This window comes from Haliotis rufescens, unplaced genomic scaffold (assembly GCF_023055435.1).
Source record: "Haliotis rufescens isolate VD_foot unplaced genomic scaffold, xgHalRufe1.0.p SCAF_1, whole genome shotgun sequence".
NCBI classification, from domain to species: domain Eukaryota; kingdom Metazoa; phylum Mollusca; class Gastropoda; order Lepetellida; family Haliotidae; genus Haliotis; species Haliotis rufescens.
Genome location: NW_025963779.1, coordinates 78,624,820 through 78,649,481, shown reverse-complemented (window position 1 = coordinate 78,649,481; position 24,662 = coordinate 78,624,820). Strand labels below are relative to the sequence as shown.

At 41.3% G+C, this 24,662-nt stretch overlaps 1 protein-coding gene across 1 annotated transcript; it reads left to right on the top strand.

Annotated features, from left to right (window-relative positions):
* Positions 1–4,864: 4,864 nt before the first annotated feature.
* On the top strand, positions 4,865–23,520 carry LOC124147902. Its single transcript, XM_046518749.2, has 8 exons — positions 4,865–4,960; positions 11,989–12,123; positions 12,461–12,681; positions 13,394–13,465; positions 14,133–14,697; positions 15,584–15,715; positions 19,925–20,113; positions 20,386–23,520. The coding sequence occupies exons 1-8, from the start codon at positions 4,909–4,911 to the stop codon at positions 20,622–20,624; spliced, it is 1,605 nt and encodes a 534-aa protein (XP_046374705.1). The 5' UTR covers positions 4,865–4,908; the 3' UTR covers positions 20,625–23,520.
* The last annotated feature ends 1,142 nt before the right edge of the window (positions 23,521–24,662 follow it).

The following is a 24,662-nucleotide window of genomic DNA, read 5'->3' as shown; positions in this document are numbered from 1 at the left end:
CATTACATCTATGGCTGGTATGACACAAATTATCACAAATAAAACTGGTAGAATCAATATGCAATAAGAAATAAATAATGTGTCATCAAGCTTGTAATGTGTGTGCGCATTGTTTTGAACATGGTCGTGTATTTTTATTAACCTAATTGTAAAACATCAGCATTCCTTACATAACGTCTCCCAACTCTTCGCTGTTAGCATTTACCTGTATTGCATGACAGGCCTAGGTTTCTTCAGATTTTCTATTATTGGTTGTTGGAAGTTTAATACTTTGATACAATCATCACACGAGATGAGTATACACCATATTAAATGTATAACAGTGAGTGTGTGAGTTAACGCCGCTTTTAACAGTAGTCCAGTTATATCGCGGCGTGTCAGCTTAATGTGGGAGGAAAGCCAGAAGTGATGCAGGTCTCAGTCGTTTACCACATCGGTGAACCCACAAGCACGGGCATGGTGCTGACAAACCTAGAAACATAATCGAGAAAAACCCCAATCATAGGTTTCTGGCGTGCCCATTGGACGCAACTCTGCACAGCGAATCGCGGCGCCTTAGACGACAGGGCCACACGTGCCCCCCCAATTTATAACAGGATGTAAATGAGCGTTAAATCTAACCAAAGGTAAATATAAAACGTCCACGCCAGATAATATATTGTCTCGATTGTCCGACGATAAAAGGCAATTATATGAATTGATCACTGAACATCAGTAATGATACCAGGTGTCGCGAAAAGGGTAAGCATGTCCTGCCCAAGAACAAAATCACAAAACGAATCTGAATTAGAATGAACCGTGTTCCAGCATATACGACTTGTATGCTCATTTCCTTTTAGCAGCACTCTTTCTGGTCGTGTTCACTATAAAGTAATAGTATGTCTCATCTACCGTTTAACCCAAGTAATGTTTCAACACTCTGCATCTTTCAGATATCTAGGGGAAGTCGGATTGTAAGTGATTCACTTCGAAAGTGTTCTCAAAAGGGGATGTTAAACCAACATCCAGTGTAGTACATACAGAACGTGTTGCAGGTGTTAGGCCGCTGTAAGAACATGTAATATGGTGCTTAAAACTCCTCAAACATTGGACGACATGTGAAAGTCCGATCCCCTGTAAGCACAGGGGAATTATAAGTAAAAGCGGTATAGGAGAGTGTATAAATCGCCTCACAAAGTAACAGGAGTGAAGGGCCGTCCCTGAGACGTCCAGCAATGTAACCTTGTGGACTGAATGTTCCGCAAACACCTGAGAGGATAAAGGTAATGGGGCCTAGGGTCAGATGTGTGTTTAAGTAATAAAAACATGGCCAAAAACCCGTGTCTCTGGACACTCCGAGATGGTTGTCGTTTCTTGTAAACAAGGCATTTAAACATTCCCTGTAGATTGAAGGTTTTTCTGAAAGTTGAGTTGACTTTTTGCTTCCTACGACCGCAGTTGTTTGTTTTGGCGCCTGCACAGGATATCTAAACATGTGAAATCTGTATTGCGACTGTTTTGCGCAACACAGAATTCAATCCCATCGTCTGTGCGACTTGCTCATAATTCCATTGTAATCTTCCAGAGAAGCACAATGCGCAGTTAGGTGGCGCTGATTTAATGCTGGAAAGTCAAACGAAAACACAACCTCTCAAGTTATTTTCCTTTTTTTGTCATTTCCTCCTAAAAAATACCGATTTAAAATAATGGTCTTCAATAGAAAACATATTAATTATCCCGAAAAACGTGCATTATATGTTGGTTTACGTTAAGGACTATCAGTCAACGTTGCCCAGCCATGTTTCTTCATCTGGAGCCAAGTTGACATAAACTGACCCGCTGACCAATTACCGCAGTTTAGACGTTATGTGAGGTAACTGGTGTTCTTTACCCTTCTATTATCTTCAAATATGGCACCTATCTGAGTTGCTACTGATGTTTGGTAACTTAGCAACTAATACCCATTCTCGGAACCAATGATGGTAACACGTTATAATCATGCATGTGCCGTTACATCTGTATCTATCCTAATATTACACATATATCACTGTTACTTGTGGAATAATAAAGGTAACTGTTAAAAAAAAAAATCAAATGTTTTCACATATTCCAAATTCACATCATAAAGCATGGTTATGATACTAAATAAAAGCATAACCCTTTCCATGTTCTACCCGTGAAGATCCGGGGTGGAATAGGTCTTCAGCAACCCATGCTTGCCATAAAAGCCGACTATGCTGGTTGTAAGAGGCGACTAACGGGATCAGGTGGTCAGGTCAGGGATCGACTTGGTTATGATATTAATCACTGAATTGTCTGGTCAAGACTCAATTATTTACGGATCGCCGTCATATATCTGGAATTTTGCTGAGTGCGGCGTTAAACAACAAACTAACCAACTAACCAACTTTCCATTTTTATCAGAAAGCAGAGTCGATTGTACGATTCCGACTATATCATGAGCGTGTGTTTGTGAATCACTATTAAATAGCAATGATACCAGGTGTTCGCGAAAAGGTGAGCGTATCCTGCCCCACCGGTGAAGATCTATGGCCCACAGTCTGGTGCCCAATTCCAGTGTTTGTAATTAATACCGCGTGCGAAGATGACACATTATCTCTGTATTATTTGGGTCATCATTAACTAACTGATTTCTCTACATCCTAACAAATTTATTAAGCAGACAAAATTGATATGGAATGACTTGAATCAAACGTTTTACGAATTTAAACAGCTTAGGCAGCTTCTCTTGTAGTGGCAAAAGCAACATACGCGTATTCATATCTAGTGTACCCACTGCTCACTGCTATCTTAATACCTTAATAAGGTACTGTTTTCTTCCTCGTATAAGAATCATAATTGTGAGTTTTTCATTTTCTGGTATGATTTATTCAAGGCATCAATGAACGTAAATCGGGTGTTGGTTAATGAAAACAGGGGTGAGGTGGTGCGATCTGCCGATCAGTTCACACGATCTCGCCGAAGTTAATGTTAACACAACTGAATGAACTAAAGATAATTTATTAAATATATTAAAACACAGTGAACTACGTTTATAACGAACACGCTTATAACGAACTGACGGATATAGCGAACTTATTTTTAGTCCCGACCATTTATTGTATATATGCTGTATGTATGCTTATAACGAACTACGGTTATTACGAACTAAAATTAGTGGTCCCCTCGAGTTCGTTATAACCGTAGTTTACTGTAGATTAAACATAACCCAGATATACACTGAACAATTTGCATAACCATGTTGTGTAAAAACAGGACAAACTTGCGTGTATACGATAGTGTGCAAAGAGAGAGCTGCGGTACCCTGACATGGAAACGCATCGTTATAACATGATCGCGAGTGACGAACTACGGATATAACGAACTGTCGTGGTCCAATGCAGTTCGATATATCCACGTTTGATTGTATTAAGTCAATGTCGTGTTTGAGACGCGATGTAAGGGGAACTATTCATAGATAATATTCTTTTTGTAATTTATTCTTTTCAAATTTACGAAAAAGATTGCAGTTTGTTATAGTTTTAAAGAAACACTGATCTATGAGTATTTGCCTATCGTCCTTTCTTTTTCATAGTCATGCATAAATAATAGAGCTATAAAACGTATATTTGATACTTTTTAAAAAAAAAAAGGTAAGGTAAGTGAAAAGCTAAACGCTAGTCTCGACTCAGTAGTATTTCTGTGACTGGCTAAATGGTTTATGTGCACCAGTACTCAAAATGTATGATAAACTCTAAAGATATATTATCCCCACGTGTTACTGTTTCAACCGGTTAATCCCTGTTCGCCTTATTTTGTTCTTTACACAAAGATATTTTTCATTTTGACGCGCCACATTTACGTTTTGAAAATTATAAAATCATAACCCTGAGCATAGCCATAAAACTATCTCCATACTGGTCTAATAATACTCATTGAAAAATACATTTATGGTATATACATATTATCATAACTGTTGTTTACCGAACGCCGAATTTTTTATAGTTTTTTGTGTGATTATTTTGTTTATACTTCATTTCGGAGAGTGTCGCTATGCGTTTACATAGATGAAAAGTAAATATGCCTTGAAATATATTAATCTTTCTAATACCTAGCCGTGTTCAAATTAGGTTATTCCACGTATGTAACGGTCTGTAGGCCAAGCGTTTCAGCTCGCGGTATACCTGGCATCCTTCAAAGAATAAACATAGCACGACCGTTTCATTTCACTTCATGTTGGCTAATTTAAAACTTTAATCTGCTTCTTTACATTGTGTTACATTGAAATTTCAGAACACAGTGTTAGTTCATTTATCGGTCGAATTGGTGGTATTGATTACATTCTGCAGGTGGCTCGGCACGAAAATACATAGAAAGCTTCGGTTAAGCGTTCTGCATTACTTACCATCAGCCACAAAGTGTTAAAAACCTATACATGTGTTCACACATTGCCACAAAGACGATCATGCCACAGTGTCACTACATCGCCGACCATTCTCGGCGAAGCATTGACATGTGAACGGGATTCGAACCCAGTACATATCTCACGTAATGATGTGAAAAAATGACGTCTTTGTCACGCACACCACGTCGTCAACGCTGACACCGACACGGAGATCTTCATCGATGTTGACTCACCACACGTCAAGCTTAAGGCTATTCCACACAGGAATTCAATGTAAAAAAAGTTAAATGCTAAAATCGCGCAAAAAAATACAAGATTCGTCCCTGCAAGCGTTACTGTAACAGTCTGATTTGATGTCAACAAGACAATTGAAACGTTTGTGGAATTTCAGTGTGACGCTCCTCCGCGCATGCGCCTGGTTGTTTACGGATTGAGGATATAAAACGACAGTTTCGACGAAGCACAGCATTCTAGATTTGCCATCGTGAGGAATACATCAAGTTTCATCTCTCACGGTCTGCAACATGGATTTATTAACGTTTCTAACACTGGTTACAGTTTTTGCATATTCCCAAGGTAAGTGGTCTTAAATATCAATTACATAAGTGAATTAAATATGGTGGGGTTTAACTTCCAATCAGTCTAGTTGATACAGAATATCTTCTTTCTCCTTTAGTTTCATATTCCACTTGCAGAGGGTGATTGGAATGGTTTGGTGACAGACTCATTCACAGATGCTCAAGAGAGCAAGAATTGTTGTCACATGTGTTCCGTCTCTGACAGAAACGTAGGCCTAGTTATACATCTGATGATCGCCTTTCAGTGGCTATTCAGGAAATGATGTTGCGAATTGATCAAAACATGCATTTATAGACTCGTGATTTTGTGAAAGAAGATCTCCGAAAAGTAATTGAAATTTCTTGGAAGGGTTCATATCAGTAACTACACATATTCAAGAAACAGAACAGGATTGACCTACAGATTTTGAAATCCATTGGTCAATTCATAGTTTTTTGTTATTTGGGGGCCTTAGGCCAAGATGCGTGTATCGCGACGTTTATGTCGTGTGCACATTGAGAAGTTGATTAAAGTGTCTTTTATAATTAATTTTAGCGGTATGTTTTAGTTTTAATTTTAAAGGCATGGGAGTTGGAAAAGGCCTTACACTGTGTGGTATTGTGTTCAACTGTTGGCAGCTAATCAGCCAGTCAAAGGACGTGGGGTTCTATAGGAAGTGCATACTTTCAGAAGATCACTTATATTCTTACGAACCATAATTCATACGTTGGTATCATTGAAAAGCTGAAGGGTTTTGGAAACTAAAGTATTTCGGAGACACCCTTCATTGCATTAGAATAAGAACCATACACGCACAAAGTGAGCCATGAAGGGAAAGTTAAAAAGTTGATACGTTATATTCTACATCCGCATTTGTTATGGATGTTTTATCTTAGTGAGACAGCGGCATTAGAAGTGATAGCTCAGTTTCACATTTAGTTAAAGTCATGATATTTCTCAACCTCTTTCAGCTCAAGCACAGTTGGTCATGCCTCTCTCAGTTTTATCCCTGAATTGTAGTCTGAGAACATTCGCGATAACCGCGATAACCGCTAGTAGCGTTGTTTTTATAAACCCAGTATTAACTAAACCTAAACCTTTCCCACACAGGTCATTGGTTTATGCATGCACGACTTTGAGCCATCACTGCCATGATGGATTTGTGGGATTAATGGTATTGATATATCAAACAAATCTCGATTACCGAACATACATTGAATCCGGTGATCATCTCACAAACGTATGGAGTATATTTCAACCATCTTCCCTGAGGATATTGGAGATTAATTTAATCTGGTGATATAAATGTGAAGATTTGGAAATGTCACCAATGTGCTCCAGCACGTGATCTAGTTAGTACGTGAGCATCGCGGTGTACGTGAATCAGAGCACTGTCTTGCTAGAAACCTAGGGCCATGTTCAAGAATATACAGGGAGAATGGAACCTTGGTGAACGCCAATTTTTGAACTAACAAGAACGCACGAGGGGGGAAAAGGGAAAAAGGGGGAAAAACTTACCAAGAAACACCAGGATAGTCATAGCTATAAACATGCTGCCCTAAACTTGCAACCAAAATATACTTATAAACATAGCACATGCTTGTTTCCAGTTTATTCACCTGATGTTTTAAGAAATAAGTGAAATGTAGTGTTTGACTTTCAAATTCCTTCACTTACCCTGAGATATGAACGTTGTTACTTAATTGTAAAGACACATCTAATTTCGGGATGATAGGTTTTTAAATTGAAAGCAAGAAAAAAGTGCTAAGTTAATAATAGTGAAGAAAACACGTTTACTGATTGTTAATATCATACCTTTAATATGTTCTCATTTTAAGATTGTGAACGTAACCAAACACATGTTATCTAATATTCCTATTTGTACATAACATCAGGGATGCGTTAGTATTGGTATTATATCAGATATAACGCTTGTTTCAAATTGCACTCATGACTACCAAGATCGATCTGAGAGACATTCAGTTGAAATCAGAGTTAGCGCGACAACAACTGTACCTCCGTAACTTTAACAGAGACAACGGAGGTCGTAGCTGCAATGTCGTTATGTGCATGGGAGATGTGGTAGTTGTTGTCAATAGCCCACCTGTAGACGCAGGGGTGGACTGTACTCTACAAGGGATGTTTGTCCAGCTATGACTTGTGGTCAAGTACATTACATAGGCAACACCATGCCAGGGCTTGCTGATCTGACCACAGGCTTGTGAGCCCTATTTGTTTAGGTTTTTCTCAGTTCTCCGTCGACAAACATTGCCGGAGACTCAGTGATTGTGTGAAAAGTGTTATACATGTCGGAACATGAACAGAGTTGGACAACTTCTGACTTCCTGAATGCGTGACAACTTATAAACATTCCCAAACTTGTACATACTTCTTGAGAGTCCCGTTATAGGTAGAAAACAATATCCGATCAGCCCCCAGAAAAAAGCAAGAAGCGCGTATATGTGTTTTGTCTCATCTACTTTCCGCATCTCTACGTATTGTTAGGTAGCCTAATGGGTAATGCGTTCGCTCGTCACACCGGGTTCGACTCCCCACATGGGTTCAATGTGTGAAGCCCATATCTGCTGTCATCGGTCTCGATTTTGCTGAAATATTGCTAAAAGCGGTATAAAACACACTCTAGGAAGAGAAAAGGGTTATGTAGGGTATCAGAACTACAAGGAGTTGTACAATGTACCAGTACTTTTTTACAACAAAAAGCTTTTTCAAATATCAATGCATCTTCCTCTAAATTTTGGGACACATTCTGAAAGTTTATTGAGACAAATTTAGCAATAGACCGGTCATTGGTTCGATCCTCGGTCGCGTCATACCAAAAGACGTTAAAAGATTGTACTTGTTACTCTGTCTGGCGTTCGGCATTAAGGGGCTAAAACAAGGACTGATCGGCTTATAGGATACTGTGTCTGAGTGGGCATCCGTGTTAAACTACGGTACGGTACAAGCAGACACACACAAACGCGCGCGCACACACACACACACACACACACACGCACGCACGCTCGCACGCGCGCTATGCAAGTGCAATAATCTGGAACGTGTGTCACCTTCTGTAGTGGGGATGTAGTGAGGGAGTGGATGAGTTGTTTAACGCCGCTAAGAACAGTATTGCAGTTATATCACGACGTGTCAGCTTGATGTGGGAGGCAAGTCCGAAGTGATGCAGGTCTTAGACCTTTAACACTTTGGCGAAACCCATGAGTAACATAATCGGGGTGAACCGGGATTCGAACCACCAATCATGCCCAAGGGAGGCAACTCTGCACAGCGAATAGCGTGCTCCCCGTGGGAGTGGAGAAGTGCTAAAACCCTCTTTAAACCCCACCGCGCACTGTATAAAGACGATGGGGCATAATCTCAGACGAGTAACTTGTCTCTGTATCCAAAGTAATAGTTATGTATACTACCTCTACAAAGTTAAGGATCACCCGATTCTTTCACATTACTATAGTTAATCTGTCATGTCACGTTATATGACAGAATCAGGTAGTCCTCGACCTTTTTAAGTAGGTAAACGTCTGAAACCTGCATCACTTCGGGCTTTCCTCCCACATTAAGCTGACACGCCGCTATATAATTGGAATGATGTTAAAAGCGGTGTTAAACCCAACTCACTCGCTCGCTTTTAAGAAGTATAGGTTGCATCCATGTTAAAACGATTAATTACATTTCAAGACTGAACAAACATAAAGTTATTCCCGCCACAGTGATTTTGTCAGTTACGTTCCAGGGGCAGACAACCAAAGTAATTTTACAACGAGAGTCCCAATGAAATATAAATGTAAATATAATACACCACACTAAGAAACGTAAAAGGTATTTCGTTCCTCCGAAGATAAGACTATCGATAAAGCCCAGAAGCTCAAAGTGAAAATTGTGTGAAAATTGTAAATGTCCTTTAAGACATATTTCATTACATCGCCTTTTTTAAGTTCAAATGTGGCTTTCCATTAACAATTTCTACAAACCTGACTTCGTGTCACAGAAGATCAACGAGGAATACAATAATAGTAATATTTTATCGTTGTCAGAAACGTAAATAAATATCTGTAATTATGAAACATGTTACATTTTGTTTTTGTGAGTAAACGTTTTCTATTAAACAGAATGTTGACCTTGACAAGTTTCTGAAAATTGGTTAAAATCTGTAAACGTCTATAATTTAATAAACAAGAAACCTAGGACAGTTAACAGAGATTTCAAAATCCAGAAAGGTTTCCATGACTTCATCATAAGATCTCTCGTGGCAAATGTATGTTCAAATGATCAGGATTTCCTTTTTTTGGGTAGTATCTTGTAGCAGAAACATGACAACCAGCTTGCTGATCATGGTCTTCTGCCTAGCGCTGCGACCGTCGTATATATCTCTTATATAAACACACACTGTCGATTATCGTAGCACTAAGGGCGCTTTGTGGAACGCAACCCAGCATTTTTAGCAAATCATTTGAACCTGCTTCAGGCGGTCGTCGCCATATGGCTGAAAAATTGCCGATGCGGCGTAAAACTTTAACTCACTCACTACTTCGGGCGGTTAGGTAGCGGAGTGGTTAAATCGCTCGCTTGTCGCGCACAAGACTCGTCAATCACTCTTGAATACAATATACGAGCCGATCGTAACTTACATCTAGTCGTATATACAAGTGAGCGAGTGAGTATGGTTTTACGCCGCTTTTAGCAATATTTTCAGCAATATCACGGCGGGGGACACCAGAAATGGGCTCGTACATGCCAAGTGGGATTTGTCATTTATTATTGGGGTGGGGGAAGATTTGTCATAGGAGTGTATCATAGTTTTGCTGACCAATAATGTGATCTACAGTGTGGTAGAGCAGTGTGTGTGAGCTAGGATGACCTACGCCATCCTTAATCAATAGACATCGCCTGTTCACCGTCCTGTTTATCGAACGCGAAGTCTTTCTTTATTCTCCCCGCCACCCTAGTTTGTAAAGTCATCTCTTACTTTAGACAACCAACCCTACAGCGGAGATCGAACTTCCCGCTCAGCAGAAACAATTACTAGAATTTGCGTAACAGGCTTGTCGAACAAACATGGCGGCGTTGAAATAGAGTGTCGTCTGCTTACAAACATCTACGTGATGTCTTTGTTTGCGGTGTGAGTTTAGCCAGGCCTTCATATCCAACACTCCGTGTTTGTCCTCTCCTCAACAGAATAAAGTATAAGGGTTGTCTATAAACTGACAAACGGAGTTATATTTGTTGAAATTATTTGCGGAATTTCTCGTGGGATCGACAATGGTTGGACTACACAAGTAAAATGTATTTATTGAGTTAAAGAGGTTTAAATAAATACAAGCTATGCTCTTGTCAAAAGGGAACGGATATTCCGGTTGGGAGCTGTTACGTACATGTGTTTATGCTGATGCGGGTGTGATAATATTAACATAGACTAACATTAATAGTTCATCTGATAATGACATTAACATAACTGTATCCTGTCCTGTCACATCTTATACAGATATTTGAAATAGTCCTCAAGATTATAATAATGAATATATTACCTAAAGTCATGGCCAACTATCGCATTATGAGTGATACCAATACATGAGTGAGTATGGTTTTACGCCGCTTTTAGCAATATTCCCGCAATATCACGGCGGGGGACACCAGAAATGGGCTTCACACATTGTACCAATGTCGGGAAGCGAACGCTTTAACCACAAGGCTACCCGACCGCCCCTACAAATACATGAAGTGCGTTTACATGGTGTTACAAATAGGTTCGCCGTCCCCATACCAAAATACATTCATCGTGGTCATAATCCAATGTGAAGCAGTCAGCAATATTCTAGATATGCAATAATGGATATATAAAGAAGAAATATTAACCTAAGCCAAATGCATGTTGAATTTATGTATTCGTTAGTTTTGGTAGTAGTTGTTGTAGCAGTTTATTATTTGATCACGATTTAATGTGCTTAATCCTCGCACATAACCATCAATACCCTCAGGTAGATTTAAGTAATTTATATTTGATGTATGGATGAGTGGTGACATGATGACATGGCTGGTATCGTAAACATGGATATTTCAGCATTGCACAACACGACTGTCTGGAACAAAATTGAGTCTAGGCCAAACAAACCAGAGGTTCATAACATAAGCAATGTCCCACGACTACCAACCCAGTCACATGAGTGACCACTCGATGTGTTTACTCTTATGACAAGCTTAGGGCACTGGGGACGAAGTCGAGACCGGATTATCAACGGGGCTACCGTAAAATAATGTGACTTAATAATACAATGGTGCAGAAAGGATGGACATATCTGTTCCATGGCAGAATAGAATGAGAATGCAACAGCGCTTTACATAAGGCTGCAGACCCATGATGATCCGGGGTAGAATAAGTCTTCAGCACCCAATGCTTGCCGTAAAATGCGACTGTGCTTGTCGTTAGAGGCGACTAACGGGATCGGGTGGTCAGTCTCGCGTACTTGGTTGATGCATGTCATCGTTCGATGCTCATGATATTAATCACTGGATTGTCTGGTCCAGACTCGATTATTTACAGACCGCCGTCATACAGCTGGAATATTGCTGAATATATAATTTACAGACCGCCGTCATACAGCTGGAATATTGCTGAATATATATATTCAGCAATATTCCAGCTGTATGACGGCGGTCTGTAAATAATCGATTTATTATTATTATTGAAAACAAAAGGAGAAACACTTTTGATATTTTCACCACCAAGAATACCAACAAACAATTGGGTACACATTGAACTCGTCTCATTAATACAACGTCAGTTGTCAAGCATACCGCGTTATAGATAACAGAGTATGTTTCATTTGTTTGAAAAATGTACTGGCAATTAAAACGACCGATGCTCAGATGCCCGAGAAATATTTCCTTCTTTTTTAGCGTAAATTTAGCCTTCTCTTTGTCATGTAGAGACTCTTCCTGTAAACAAAATATTGAAATTATACTATTATTAATACATGTCACCTGGAACAAACAGAATATTGAGTATGACGTGTCTGCATTGTGTCCTCCAGCTATCAAGTGCCATGACTGCACCAGCTGGAACCCCTACTGCAGGGAGAAGGTGAACGAGCCCTTCAGCGAGGCCGTCGCCACCGTGGACTGCGACAAAACCAAGACATGCTTCCTCAAGAAAGAAGAAAGTGGAGGTTGGTTAACTTGTCAAATGAATTTGAATATCACACAAAGATGTATTATTTAGTCGTGAAAATGATACTGAAATTAAAATTTGAAGTATTATCTAGTCACATAAAAACAAGAGTCAAGATAAAAAAAATATCTGAAAACATAAAACGGCAAATACATCATATTCAGTTTAAGCAGACTTTAAATACATGTATTTGACTTTAGCATACCGTGTACTAAAAAAATAATTTTTAATGTTTGAAATTTTGAGAAAAATATCACATTACAAATCCTGTTCTAAGGTTATAGTGAATCAGGTGTTGTAATCACGTATCATTCATTTATACCCTCCGCTCGCAGTTATCTCCCGTGGTTGCACTGACTGGTGGATGGAGACTCAGGTGGATATCAACTACGAAGGCTGCCAGACACAGACGGTCAAGTGGTTAGGGAAGCAGACGTGGTGCTTCTGTAAGTCCGACCACTGCAATGGCGCCTCTGTCGAGATGCTGGAGTCCGGCATTCTTCCTCCTCCTCCTCCATCGGCACCGGAGAAGGCAGAGAAGAGCAACAGGATACAGGTAGGTGGAGAGCATATTAAGATAACTGAAAACTCTTAAAGTGATAAAAATAGCGTGTGAATTTGACTGCCTGGCTTGTAAATAAAAACGACAAACCCTTTCCATATTTGAATCTTTGGAAATGTCCTCCACGTGTCTTCATGAATCCTTTTGAAAACTTTACTGAGGCCTTGAATGAAGTAACGCAGATCACTCAACTTTCAAGAAAGAGGCGTATGAAATCATTGAAATGTCCGCAGAAAGAATACACTCGATTGTACCTCAAAGGTTGTAAAAAAAATGTTGACACCAAAAGTTGGAGTTGCTTGAATATTGCTCAACAAAAAGGGAAAGTTTACTACCATCCTTCTTTTCGTACAGTCTTGTGGAGATTTGTTTCTCACTCTGAATCTTTATGCATAGATCTATATACACCACAATAATGTTGGTTGAACGCACACTGGTCAGTTGAGCGCCATTTGGTCTGATGTGTAAATCATTTTGATCAACTGACTAAAAGAGGCAGCTTCATATGTTGATACAGAACGTTACGGCTTCCAATCCATAATTGTCTTCGACAGCTCAGATCCAGTTGCACAAAGCCATCTTAGCGCTAAGATTACCTTAAGCCTATATTGAAGTATGGGAGTTACGATCATCTTAGCGTTAAGATCGTTTTGTGCAAGTGGACCCTGGTCATGTTGTTGATGGAAAGTATTACGTCTTGTTATAGGATGACGGCTGGAATGGGTGGGAGTTCTCACAGGACTGGCAACAGTGGCAGAAGACGGACGACTCATCTGAGGTAACCCGAGGTCCTTCATTGCATACATCCTTGTCATCTCTGGAACCACCATGCACCATGCAATTTGTGGTAGACTCCCCCTTTAACCCTTCCCCTTGTACTGTGCGCTGGTACACAGTCTGAGCAAGTACAATCTGTATAGTTGAACCCTTTCCCTTGTACTGTGCGCTGGTACACAGTCTGAGCAAGTACAATCTGTATAGTTGAACCCTTCCCCTTGTACTGTGCGCTGGTACACAGTCTGAGCAAGTACAATCTGTATAGTTGAACCCTTTCCCAAAAGGTGTCACTAAGTACAACCAGAATGCATAAGAATTTACCTGTAGTAGGCTTCAGTTTGCGAGTGAGTTTAGTTAAACAGTTATTGAACAGTATTTCAGTTATATAAAGACGTGTTAGCTTGATGGTACTTCAGTTAGTCTTGAAACATACAATAGAACTCTTCTCAACACTATGTTTTAGTACACATGGAATTCATATGAAAATAACATCTCGTAGTGCTAGTCCTCAAACACTTTGTCCAGTACTATCTGAATGTGTTGATACATAAAGAATCCATAAGGAGTGACGAGATGAGAGACGACATAAAGTAGACTCCTTTCCCAATACTATTCCGTAGTAAACATGGATTTCATAGCAAAGTAATAACATGAACCTATATTTCTAGGAGTGGAAGAACTGGAACGAGATGGTGACAGTCCCCTGGAGCGAGTGGGAGCACGATGGCACTGGTCACAAACCAACAGAAGCCCCGGTGAAGGACACCAAACCAGACCAGAAGTTCGATGACGTGAACCCCGATTATATCCTTGAAGAAGCCGACCACAGTAAAGACCCCGCGTGGCAGCTGTGGTGGTGGCATGCCGACTCTGACAGGCCCAAGTTCAACGACTTCGAGAAGACCTGGAAGGCGCCCACGTGGGTGGAGAACAACGACGGTCAAGGCTGGGATTTCCCCATCACTGCCAGGGAGGAGGAAGTGAAGACACGACCCACAACTACAGAGAGGCAGTGGACTTGGGGGAAAGGATGGGGACACATCTTCCCCTGGTGGTCCGGTAAGAAGATCACGACCACTACCATGCGGCCTCGCTTGACCTCTGCTTTGTGGACGGAAGCCTCTACTGCTAGCCCTGTAGTGATCCAGAATGAAGCTGACAACACGTTGCAGGAGGTGGTGGAGAAGGAGGAGAAAAACGACGTGGACATCACCAACGACATCTCTAACGCTGGTGAGTTGCACATGGCCTGGTGTATATAGTGGGATCAGTCGTGTCGATTTGAGTAAATAGATCATTCGCCTGCTCGTCTTCACTAATACTTTATACTGCCATTCGCTCCCCCGTGGTGATTTTGGGTCGGAGTGTCCCCCTAGCATCCAACGCTTGTCGCAGGAGCTGACCTCAGTTTTTTAGTTTTTTAGGAAGGCTACAATGTATAACCTGGATGAAAGCGTGTCTTCGTGTTCCGACGGCGTGGTTGTTGCTCGAGCTATCAACCACTGGTTTGGAATATTACTTAGTGTAATGAACAATATTGAGGGAGAGGGGGAGTACACTCTAAGTTGGAAGAACTTGTCCCCCAATCCCCTTCACTTCTTGTGAATAAATATGTTTAAATCAAATCAACAATATTGACTCACTCGTAACTGAGACGGGACTGTGGACACCAATTTACAATGTGTCCCCGTAACCATATTGTGCCTTGTACAGATTTATATTTAATTTCTATTGTTTTTGATATTAAGAAAATATTCACCATTCAAATTCGTATTCAACTGACCTAAAATATTCATCAAACAATGGTTATCAAATCAACTGAAAAGGAAATATATTTATTTGTATTCAAATCAAGGGGCATATGTTATCCATGTTAAATATAATCGAACAGAATAAAAGTGAAGGGTTGTAAGACTGGTATCATCACTGTTGGATAATGATTCTTAAACACATGCTCATGATACAGTCGGAATCGCACAATCAACTCTGCCTTTAGCAGAGATGTCTTGTGGCTATGAAAAGGATATTGTCGCTTTCATCTACTGTCGTAACAATAATGTCAAGAGATGACCAACATATCCAGATGTGGACATTCATACTCTGCCGTGTTGTGTTCCAGAGTTCTTCTGCTGGGACTGCTACAGCGACAGCCCTCTCTGTGGCACCAGGGTTGACACGCAGAAGGCTCACTACCTCGGCAAGACGCCGTGCCCCAGCACCAACAAATGTTTCGTCAGGAAACAAGGAGACGGTAAGTCATTTCTGGCTAGTTTTCTGTTTATATCCTCTGTCACCAATGTAACACATTTAGGACTCTGATGACCTCGGGTCGCAGGCGCCATACCTTACTGTGCAGACTTGCATCCCTCGGATAATCCTCGGTTCGAATCCCAGAGTGATTTCCAACTGTCAGCATCACACCCGTGATGTAGGGTTTCGTTAACGTGACAAATGTCTACGACCTACGTCACTTGGGCATTCCTCCCACAGTAAACTGGAATGCCGAGATACAACTGAAATACTGTTTAGAACGGCGCTAAAACAAACAAACTCACTCTGCATATCCACTCGCCCATATACAAGCATCAGGGTGTCAAATAATACAGAGTGTCGCGTTGTTCCGTTGGTATACGTGACTACTAACGCAATGACAACATATATCAGAACGTTAATGTTAGAATGCCTGCGTTATTGAACATCTGGCTGTTTCAATCCAATCTTAAATACTTCAATGTCGTTAGAATATTCGTTCAGTCGAAAGAAAAAGTAATATTCCAAAAGAATTAGCAATTCGAAAAAACTACACTCACAAATCGTAATAGTACAGCGAGGACACCAGGTGTTCTCAAAAAGTGTGAATATGTCTTATCTAGACCCCTCGCGTATCAAGGCTGAAATCACAAAAGTGTTGGCCCTAGAAATAGAATCTGGAAATCATTCTCACACTGACACATTTCTGAGAAAAACTGAAAAAAACTAAGATGTCCTTAAATTCCATGTGAACAAAGACAAATACCTATTTCCAACATAAGGGAACACTGTTTAAGTTACACTGCGAGAACACATTTCGCGAGCAGGCCAAAAGATTCGACAACCTTGACATACTATCAGATTCTTATGTTGTTTTGAAACCCATCTTCCTTGTGTTGAAGTTCCACAGTGAATTCCGTATTGGGTAACGTTCACTCTATCCGTACCTGTTCTATTTTAGAAAGTTTCTGAAACAAATCCTTCAAAGACAATTGTAACTTTGCTCACAACACACGGAAATTCTATTAGACGCCATCTTGGGGTGAGGATTAGGCCTCATCAAACGCTAGTCCTACCATACAAAGTATTCAACATGGCGGGTAGCCAGGCCACAGTTTGGACAGCGCGTGCATGGAATGCCCAGCGCCACCTAGCGGGACATACAGGAAGCTAATGTCCTTCATTGTCCTGGTTTCAATTTTAAATCGGATATTTGGTCAAACTTCTAAGGAGAAATCAAATAGTTTGGTAAACTGTCGTAACGGACAAACATTCGTAGTCGTTGAACAAGTCCGCACTAAGCTATCTGTAAATGTTCTCAAGTTGACAGAGTCGAGATAGGCATGTCTATGAACGAAGATATTCACGGTAGTATATCCACTGACCCACAAAGTCCAGGCGTGTTATATAACTACATTTAGCCGTACAGCTCATGGTTAGTAAATAGGTAGGGAGTATTTTATTTAAATAACATATCTCACAATAGTTTAGTCTGCGTATAAATTATTGTGTGCCATTTCAATGTTCACAAAATTCATTTCTAAGTTTGGGCGAAGTGATAAATTTTGGTTTAAGCCGTCTTCTTACCCCAGCGCGGGTCAATGCCAATTCCTCGTGCTGATAATAGTGCACCGACTCTGATAGGAGAAACAACATATACTTTGATAATGCAATGTTACCTAACGGCATATATGTATACTCAGTCTATCACCCTGGTGTGTCTGTTCTTTGAGGGCGACCTTAAAGTATCGCCTCGTGTTACACCATGTATAAATCTTATCTCCCCAATGTGCACCTTGGGCTACCTCGGTTTCATTGAACAGGGTCCAAAGTTCAACGTACCTGCCAAATACCAGAACACTGTAGAAGGTCCATAAGTCAATCCGTAAAACCAAAGCAAAGAAACACATATCTTCACAACTCGAAGCATTAGCCAAGTTATGTAACATTGCCTGCCAATGCTACTTGTGCTCGAATGTCTTCCCTGTGCGTTTTTCACATCAGAAGGGTCAAGCGAGGGCTGACTACATGGCACGATGTTAGAGTGGCTGTTTCCGTAGTCCTTTCATTTAGCGAGACTTAATATTGATTGCTTGTTAAATATTTCTAAATCATCTTGTTTGATCTAAATTTGCTTTGCAATATATTTCTTTCAAATTCGAACGGTTCATACATAACTGATTGAATTACATTCAAATTCGTTAGTATTATTTAGGAGTATTACTAACGGAGTCGGGTGGTTTAGGCTCGCTGACTTGGTCGATGCATGTCATCGTATCCCAGTTGCGTGGATCGATGCTCATGTCAATCACTGGATTGTCTGGTTCAGAAATGATTATTTACAGACCACCGCCATATAGCTGGAATATTGCTGAGTGCAGCGTTAAACAACAAATAAACAAACAAACCTACTCTTGTGGACCCGTGAAGATCCGGGGTAGAATAGGTCTTCAGCAACCCATGCATGCCGTAAGAGGCGACTATGCTTGCCGTAAGAGGCGACTATGCTTGCCGTAAGAGGCGACCATGCTCTCCGTAAGAGGCGACTATGCTTTTCGTAAGAGGCGACTAGCGGGATCGGGGTTGATACATGTCATCGTATCCCAATTGCGTGGATCGATGCTCATGATGTCATCCATCGGATTGTCTGGTCCAGACTCGATTATTTGTCGTCCGCCGTAATATAGCTGGAATATTGCGGCTTTACACAACAAACATTATCCTCATCACATCCCCTATTCTTGTGTCATAGGTACTTTTAAACTGAACAGGACCGCCTCAGTGGTCTAGTGGTAGAGCGTCCGCCCGGAGAGCGGAAGGTTCGGGGTTCGATCCCCGGCCGCGTCATACAAAAAGACGTTAAAAGATGGTACTTGTTGTTACCCTGTCTGGCGCTCGGCATTAAGGGGCTAAGACAAGGACTGGTCGGTTCGGAGTCCGTATGGCATGGTATCTCAGTGAGCTAGCACTATAAATCGGCATTAGTCCGGACTAGTACAAGCAGCCACACACACACACACACACACACACACACACACACGCGTGCATGCACGTCGCTATATAAGTGCAATAATCTTGAACGCGACGTTAAACCCAATTTCACCTCACCTCACCTTTAAACTGAACAGAACAAAACTGAATCCCACGACTCTGAACACCATGTGGTTGAACACTTAGTTCAATCGTTTCTATATTCCCCATGTAATGTCCCTATAGCTTAACTCCCCTAGTTGTGACAAGCTTTCACATATGCGTAGGACGCTTCAACGTCGTTCTGGTTTCAACATCCTTGTGTAAACCCCATTTAAAGTCCACGCGGATTATAGAGTTCGACAGACAGCGACAATATAGTGTCACAGTGAGAGCCTTAAGCGAAGATGTCGCAGGCTTTCTGTCTTTTCGGATTACAGAAAAACAAAAGCAGAGACTGATGTGACGTCCCTGTCTTAAACCATGATTATGTAACAGCTACAAAACAAGAGATGTAAAACAGTCACAAGGCGCTGTTGTCTTTGCCTTTCTTAGATATATTTGGTGAGGGCCAACGGTAAGCACGCATCGCCTAAACGTGTATCATGTTGATGACTACCTGTGCCAGGGTCAACTGATTATGGCCTTCGGTGTGACGGCAATTTATCCGTGTCGTGGGTTTCACGATAAACCTCTACGTCATTTAGATCGTTCCTCACACATTAACTTTGCAATGGCGGATCCAGCATTTTTAAAAGGAAGGGGTCCAAAATATCAAATCCTCTCTCACTTGGAGGGAGGGGTGGGCGGGTGCGGGGTGGAGGGCGATCTCTACAACATATATTGGTTATAAAGGGAAGGGTCCCCCCTCTGGACCCGCCTATGCCTGACACTAACAAAGACAAGGGCGGATCCAGAATGTTTAAAGGTTGGGTTGGGTGGGTTTGGGGTCCAAAATATTACGATCCTTTCTCAGTGGTGGTGAGGGGGTGGTGGGGGTGGGGGTGGATTCTCTACAACATTTGGGTTTGGGTTTTAAAGCCCCCGGATCCGCCTATGCCTGACACCAACTAAGATATGACACCAACCAAGATATGACTATGATACAGTTCCCTCACCCGTTGTTTCCTGTTCATTGTATTACACATGTCTTCCTTTCTGTTCGTGCAGGATGGAACGATAATTTTCATAACAACAGACGATGTTGATGCATGAACTGATTTTATTTCTCTCCCAACAGTTACCTACCGCGGCTGCGCTGACGGGTGGACTAGCAGCGTCATCAAGCACGACTACGTGGGCTGCAGAACCCAGATGTTGTGGGGGAAACCGGTTGAGTGGTGCTTCTGTACTGCGTCTCTGTGTAACGGAGACTCCATGGATGACATCAAGATAAAATACCTCAACCCCAACCCTCATCCATTTAAAGGTGAGACTTCACGAGACGTCAGTCAATCATCCGTGAAAATCCGAGAGAATTCAAGTTAGGCTAAATAGTTCTAGTTGTGAGACGGGTAATCATCACGATCTTGTTAATTGTGTTCTATTGGTTGACGTCGTAAACACTTGAACTCGGTTACCGTCCTCAAGATTGAAAGACGTCGGCGTATCATTTTTCTTATCCCATTTATCTTACATTTGAACATAAAAGAACATTTCATATAGTTAGGCAACCTGTTAATTTGTTTCATTTCTCACAAGGAAACGTATCTACGACAGCGGGCCCTGACAGCACCACAGGCTACGACTCCGACAACACCGGTTCCTCGGACACCATCGCAGAGCTCACCACAGAAGACCAAACGGCTTCCGACACAATGTCATCTACTTCCGAGGATGACATTACGAAGGTCACGGACGGCTCCAGCAAAGGGGAGACAACTGAAGACAAGCATTCATCGCCCTTCCTCAGCCTTCTGGGCGTAAAGGAACAAGCGTAAAGAGCATCGAAATGGACTAATCAACCCTTTGTATTTCCTCACGGCCTTGTAATCGTATACTACTACCGAGTGCTACAACGGATACATCAGTAATGTACACCGTAGGCAAATTACCTATTTAAGCTTCTAGAAAACATCGCTCGCGTAGACAATGTTACACTACTGATTACTAGTTCTGAGGGAACGCCAAACAATAATATTCAGCTGTGATTGTCAATGTCAAAAACCTTGACCTTTTGATTGTTTCCGAGCATGAGATATGAAAACATATATTCTATTTTGCACTCGTGCTTCGGCACTAAGCTCACATTTTGTTCTGTTTGAGTAAAAGCTGAGTTTATTTGTGCCACCTTGTACAACTTTAAATGTATGTTTGTATGTTGTGCTGTTGTCGTCTGTAATCGCCCATTGTCAAGTCACAAACACATGTATATATTTCTCTTATCTTGATATGTACATAACGTATAAAATTCTACTATTTTATCCACAACCAAGGATTTTACTTGGCCCTGTATTTTTCTCGTTCCCTGGTACTGTTTAAAGCACAAATTACCTGTTTGAACCGTGATGTATCGTGTGTGCGTCTACATATTGTTATTGTCTTGCATCCGTTGCGCTACAATCATTTTTTCTAATTACCACTTGTTTTACTGAGTGTGCGGGCAGTTTACTGAATAGCGTCACGGGGCTTGATTAACGCTGCGAACGAGTGTGTACAGAGTTCATCACCGTAGTTATTCTCACGATCATGAAATGATTGTCTAGTGGTCGAAAGTATGAGCACCTAGTACAAAGTCAACTATATCATCCATCTAAAGAAAGTGCCAATACTCCCTCACACCCAACATATATTGCAGCACCAATTCGCCTTCAGCATATCAAAGCATTACGTAATGCTATGGAAGCAATGTTAATTTAAGCCAATATACTAACAGGGAAATATATACCTTTTAAAACAACCGGATTTCGACATAAAGTGATTGTCCGTTCCCGTCCACGGGTCAACCCATGATAAGTCGAGTTGAGAGTTGACAGCATATACATTAGAAACTGATATATTTCGCCGTAGGATAATGTGCTTCCTATTGTTAGTGCAGGCGCTTCCTGGTTCCTGAACAGCAAAACTATTTATGTCCTGTACGCTTTTACACAACTGCAGCTTATAACAATACAATACACAGGAGAGACGGTCGTCCTTTGCCGCCACCATCCCTAATGACGTACGTCCACTACATCCGCCATATTGGTCAAGCCTGTCATATTTGTTTTCGTGTTTCCCCGGTGGTTAGGCATGTGAGAAAACTAATCAATTGCGGTTGTCAGTTGAAGTGAAATATAAACATCGTATTGACACAGGCAGGTGTACGTGGACAGCAGACTTCTGACCGCGCCTTTTGCCCGACATTTTTTACCCTGAGACGTTGACGCTGGCAGCAACACGTTTCCTAAAAACAAGGCAACGATCTAATTAATTACCAATTTCTCATTTTAAGGTTTTGAATGTGGGTTGCTCATAGCCTGTCAATTTGAAAACCAAATTCTGAAAAAGATATCGTTACATTATCACTACAGCTTGAATTGTTTCAACATTTTGATACAGACATTCTCCGAAAGTGATTTCTAATACAATTGTTCTTCTGTCGGAAACCATTACCCGTTCATTGTTACGTGAAGTCTACGACTGCCATCAACTCGTATAAAATGACATAGCTTAGTGTTGGTCCCAGTCCGAAGACCGTATTTTATGGGTCCAGATTTTGACAAGCTAATCTCTATGACTGTTATGTCATTACCAGAAAACATACTTTTCTACCGTCTCCCTCAAGTCCAAGAGACCATGATGTCGGAACGGTCACAATCTCTAATCATATACCGTATTTCCTCTATTAGACGCCAGGGCTTCTATTTATTTCGGACAAGCCTTTGACCCGGCGTCTATTGGAGGCCCAGCGTCTATTGGAGGCCCGGCTTCTATTAATACCCCAATTTCACTATGACCACGATTGTCCCGAATCGTCACGAAATGGAAATATTTTGTGTTTGTAGATATCCGTAGATATATCTCAATCAAGTCTCGACCCGGCGTCTATTAGAGCCCCGACTTCTATTTTTTGCACTGAACAATTGACCCGGCGTCTATTAGAGGCCGGCGTCTATTAGAGGCCGGCGTCTAATAGAGGAAATACGGTAAATTATCGAGCTTACTGGCTTGCAGATCGACCTTATGGTTCGGCCTTGTCCTGGAAACAATGGTTTTCAGTGGTTCGGCTGTGGGTCCTGGAACACATTCAGTTTGGTTTTCAGTGACGTGCATCTTAGTTAACCGCATTGCCGTTGTAGCTTAGCGCTTGTGTACATGGCTGAACATGCTTGAAACTGTTTATCCCAACAAGGAGCGTCTGGCAGGTTATGGAGCTATTGCTGCTGTTGCTTGTGTTCAGTGTATCAATTCAGTATTATAAGAGTGTGTTGTTTCGTGTCTTGTCGTTGATTGGTGCAAATATATTTAACATATTTGCTGGTAACACAACAGGTGAGAATGTGTATTTGTGCCGCAACAACAAGTAGTGTTCTGTTTGTTCACAGCTGGGACTGAGGGGTCGGCAAGGCGCGTGGTATGTTTTCACTGCTTCTGAGGTACCTTGGGTACTCCTGATGTATAGATACATCTCAAACGGACAATTCGGGGATTGTGTAAAATAGACTTATCTATATGTTGTAGATATTTCCGCGATTATTGTATGAATGTTGTTTGTTAATCACTTGTTTGATATATTATTTCATGAATGCACGTGCTTCAAATGTAAATAATCATCACTATTAGACATATGTGTATATTTGACTATATATACTTGTTTATATTTCTATGGGAAATAAATCACACATACATACACTATATATAGAGTCGTTTTTAATGTTGACGTCGCATAGAGAGTGAGTTGGATTCAACGCCGCTTTGATTTGTTTGTTCGTTGTTTAACGCTGCACTCAGCAATATTCCAGTTATATGAGGCGACTAACGGGATCGGGTGGTCAGACTCGCTGACTTGGTTGATGCATGTCATCGATCCCAATTGCGTGGATCGAAGCTCATGATATTAATCACTGGATTGTCTGGTCCAGATTATTTACAGACCGCCGTCATATAGCTGAAATATTGCCGAGTGCGGTGTTAAACAACTACTCAACCCACGTAGCGGGTGTCCTTTGACGTTGGCGTAAACGTCTCCTTGTCCTGTCTCAGACGTGCTCTGCGGATTAAGGTCATGACTTGTGGCTGGTAATTGCATTCTGGGGATGTTTAAATTTGCTTCTGGGGGTCGTCAGTCATGATATGTGCACGATGGGTTCGAGCGTTACTGCCTTGGAAAACGTGGACTAGAATGGCGCAAACGTTTGGTGCCTGTATGCCGTCTCGGTAGTACTGTCCAGTGGCATTACACAAGGCCACGTCTGAATGGCGTTGTTATAAAACAACTTAGCGCTTCGACGGTCATAAGTTTGTGTAAAGGTATGGGAGTTACGTTCCCTTTAGCGTTACGCTCACTTTGAATAAAGGCTTCCAGGTCAGTAACGTGAACTCCCACAGCCCGTCGCAAGTGAACACGGATTTAATGGTCTGTTTAGGCTCGATTTCTTAAAGCCAGGTTTCTGATGAATTGATCCTGGACTTGTTTTGTTGACCTGGGGCGCCCTGTACGGAGCCGATCATTAACATTTTGTGTCTGCAAAACCTGTTCCAAAGTCTGCAAATCACAGACTGTGATACACTGAGCATAGGGGTTACCTCTCACTCGGTTCCACCAGTTTGAAGCATGCCAGTAGCTCCAAGCATTCATCACATTGTAGGCGACACACACCCAATCTGATCACAAATACTGCATTAAAGCAAGAGTAGTAGAGAGCTACTGTAGATAATGGAAATCAACAATACTTATTGCTCAGAACTAAAATCTATCTCTGGCAGTAATTTTTTTAAAGCTGATCTTTCTTCTGACGACCGATCATGACATTTATATTCAATGATCCCCTACTTGT

What these genes read in the sequence shown, in the direction of transcription:
- LOC124147902 (XM_046518749.2), top strand. Translation starts at nt 4,909, where the DNA reads ATGGATTTATTAACGTTTCTAACACTGGTTACAGTTTTTGCATATTCC. An exon ending in CAAGAAAGAAGAAAGTGGAG is followed by an intron (nt 12,124 to 12,460) that starts GTTGGTTAACTT and finishes CTCCGCTCGCAG; the next exon opens with TTATCTCCCGTGGTTGCACT. An exon ending in CGTCAGGAAACAAGGAGACG is followed by an intron (nt 15,716 to 19,924) that starts GTAAGTCATTTC and finishes CTCTCCCAACAG; the next exon opens with TTACCTACCGCGGCTGCGCT.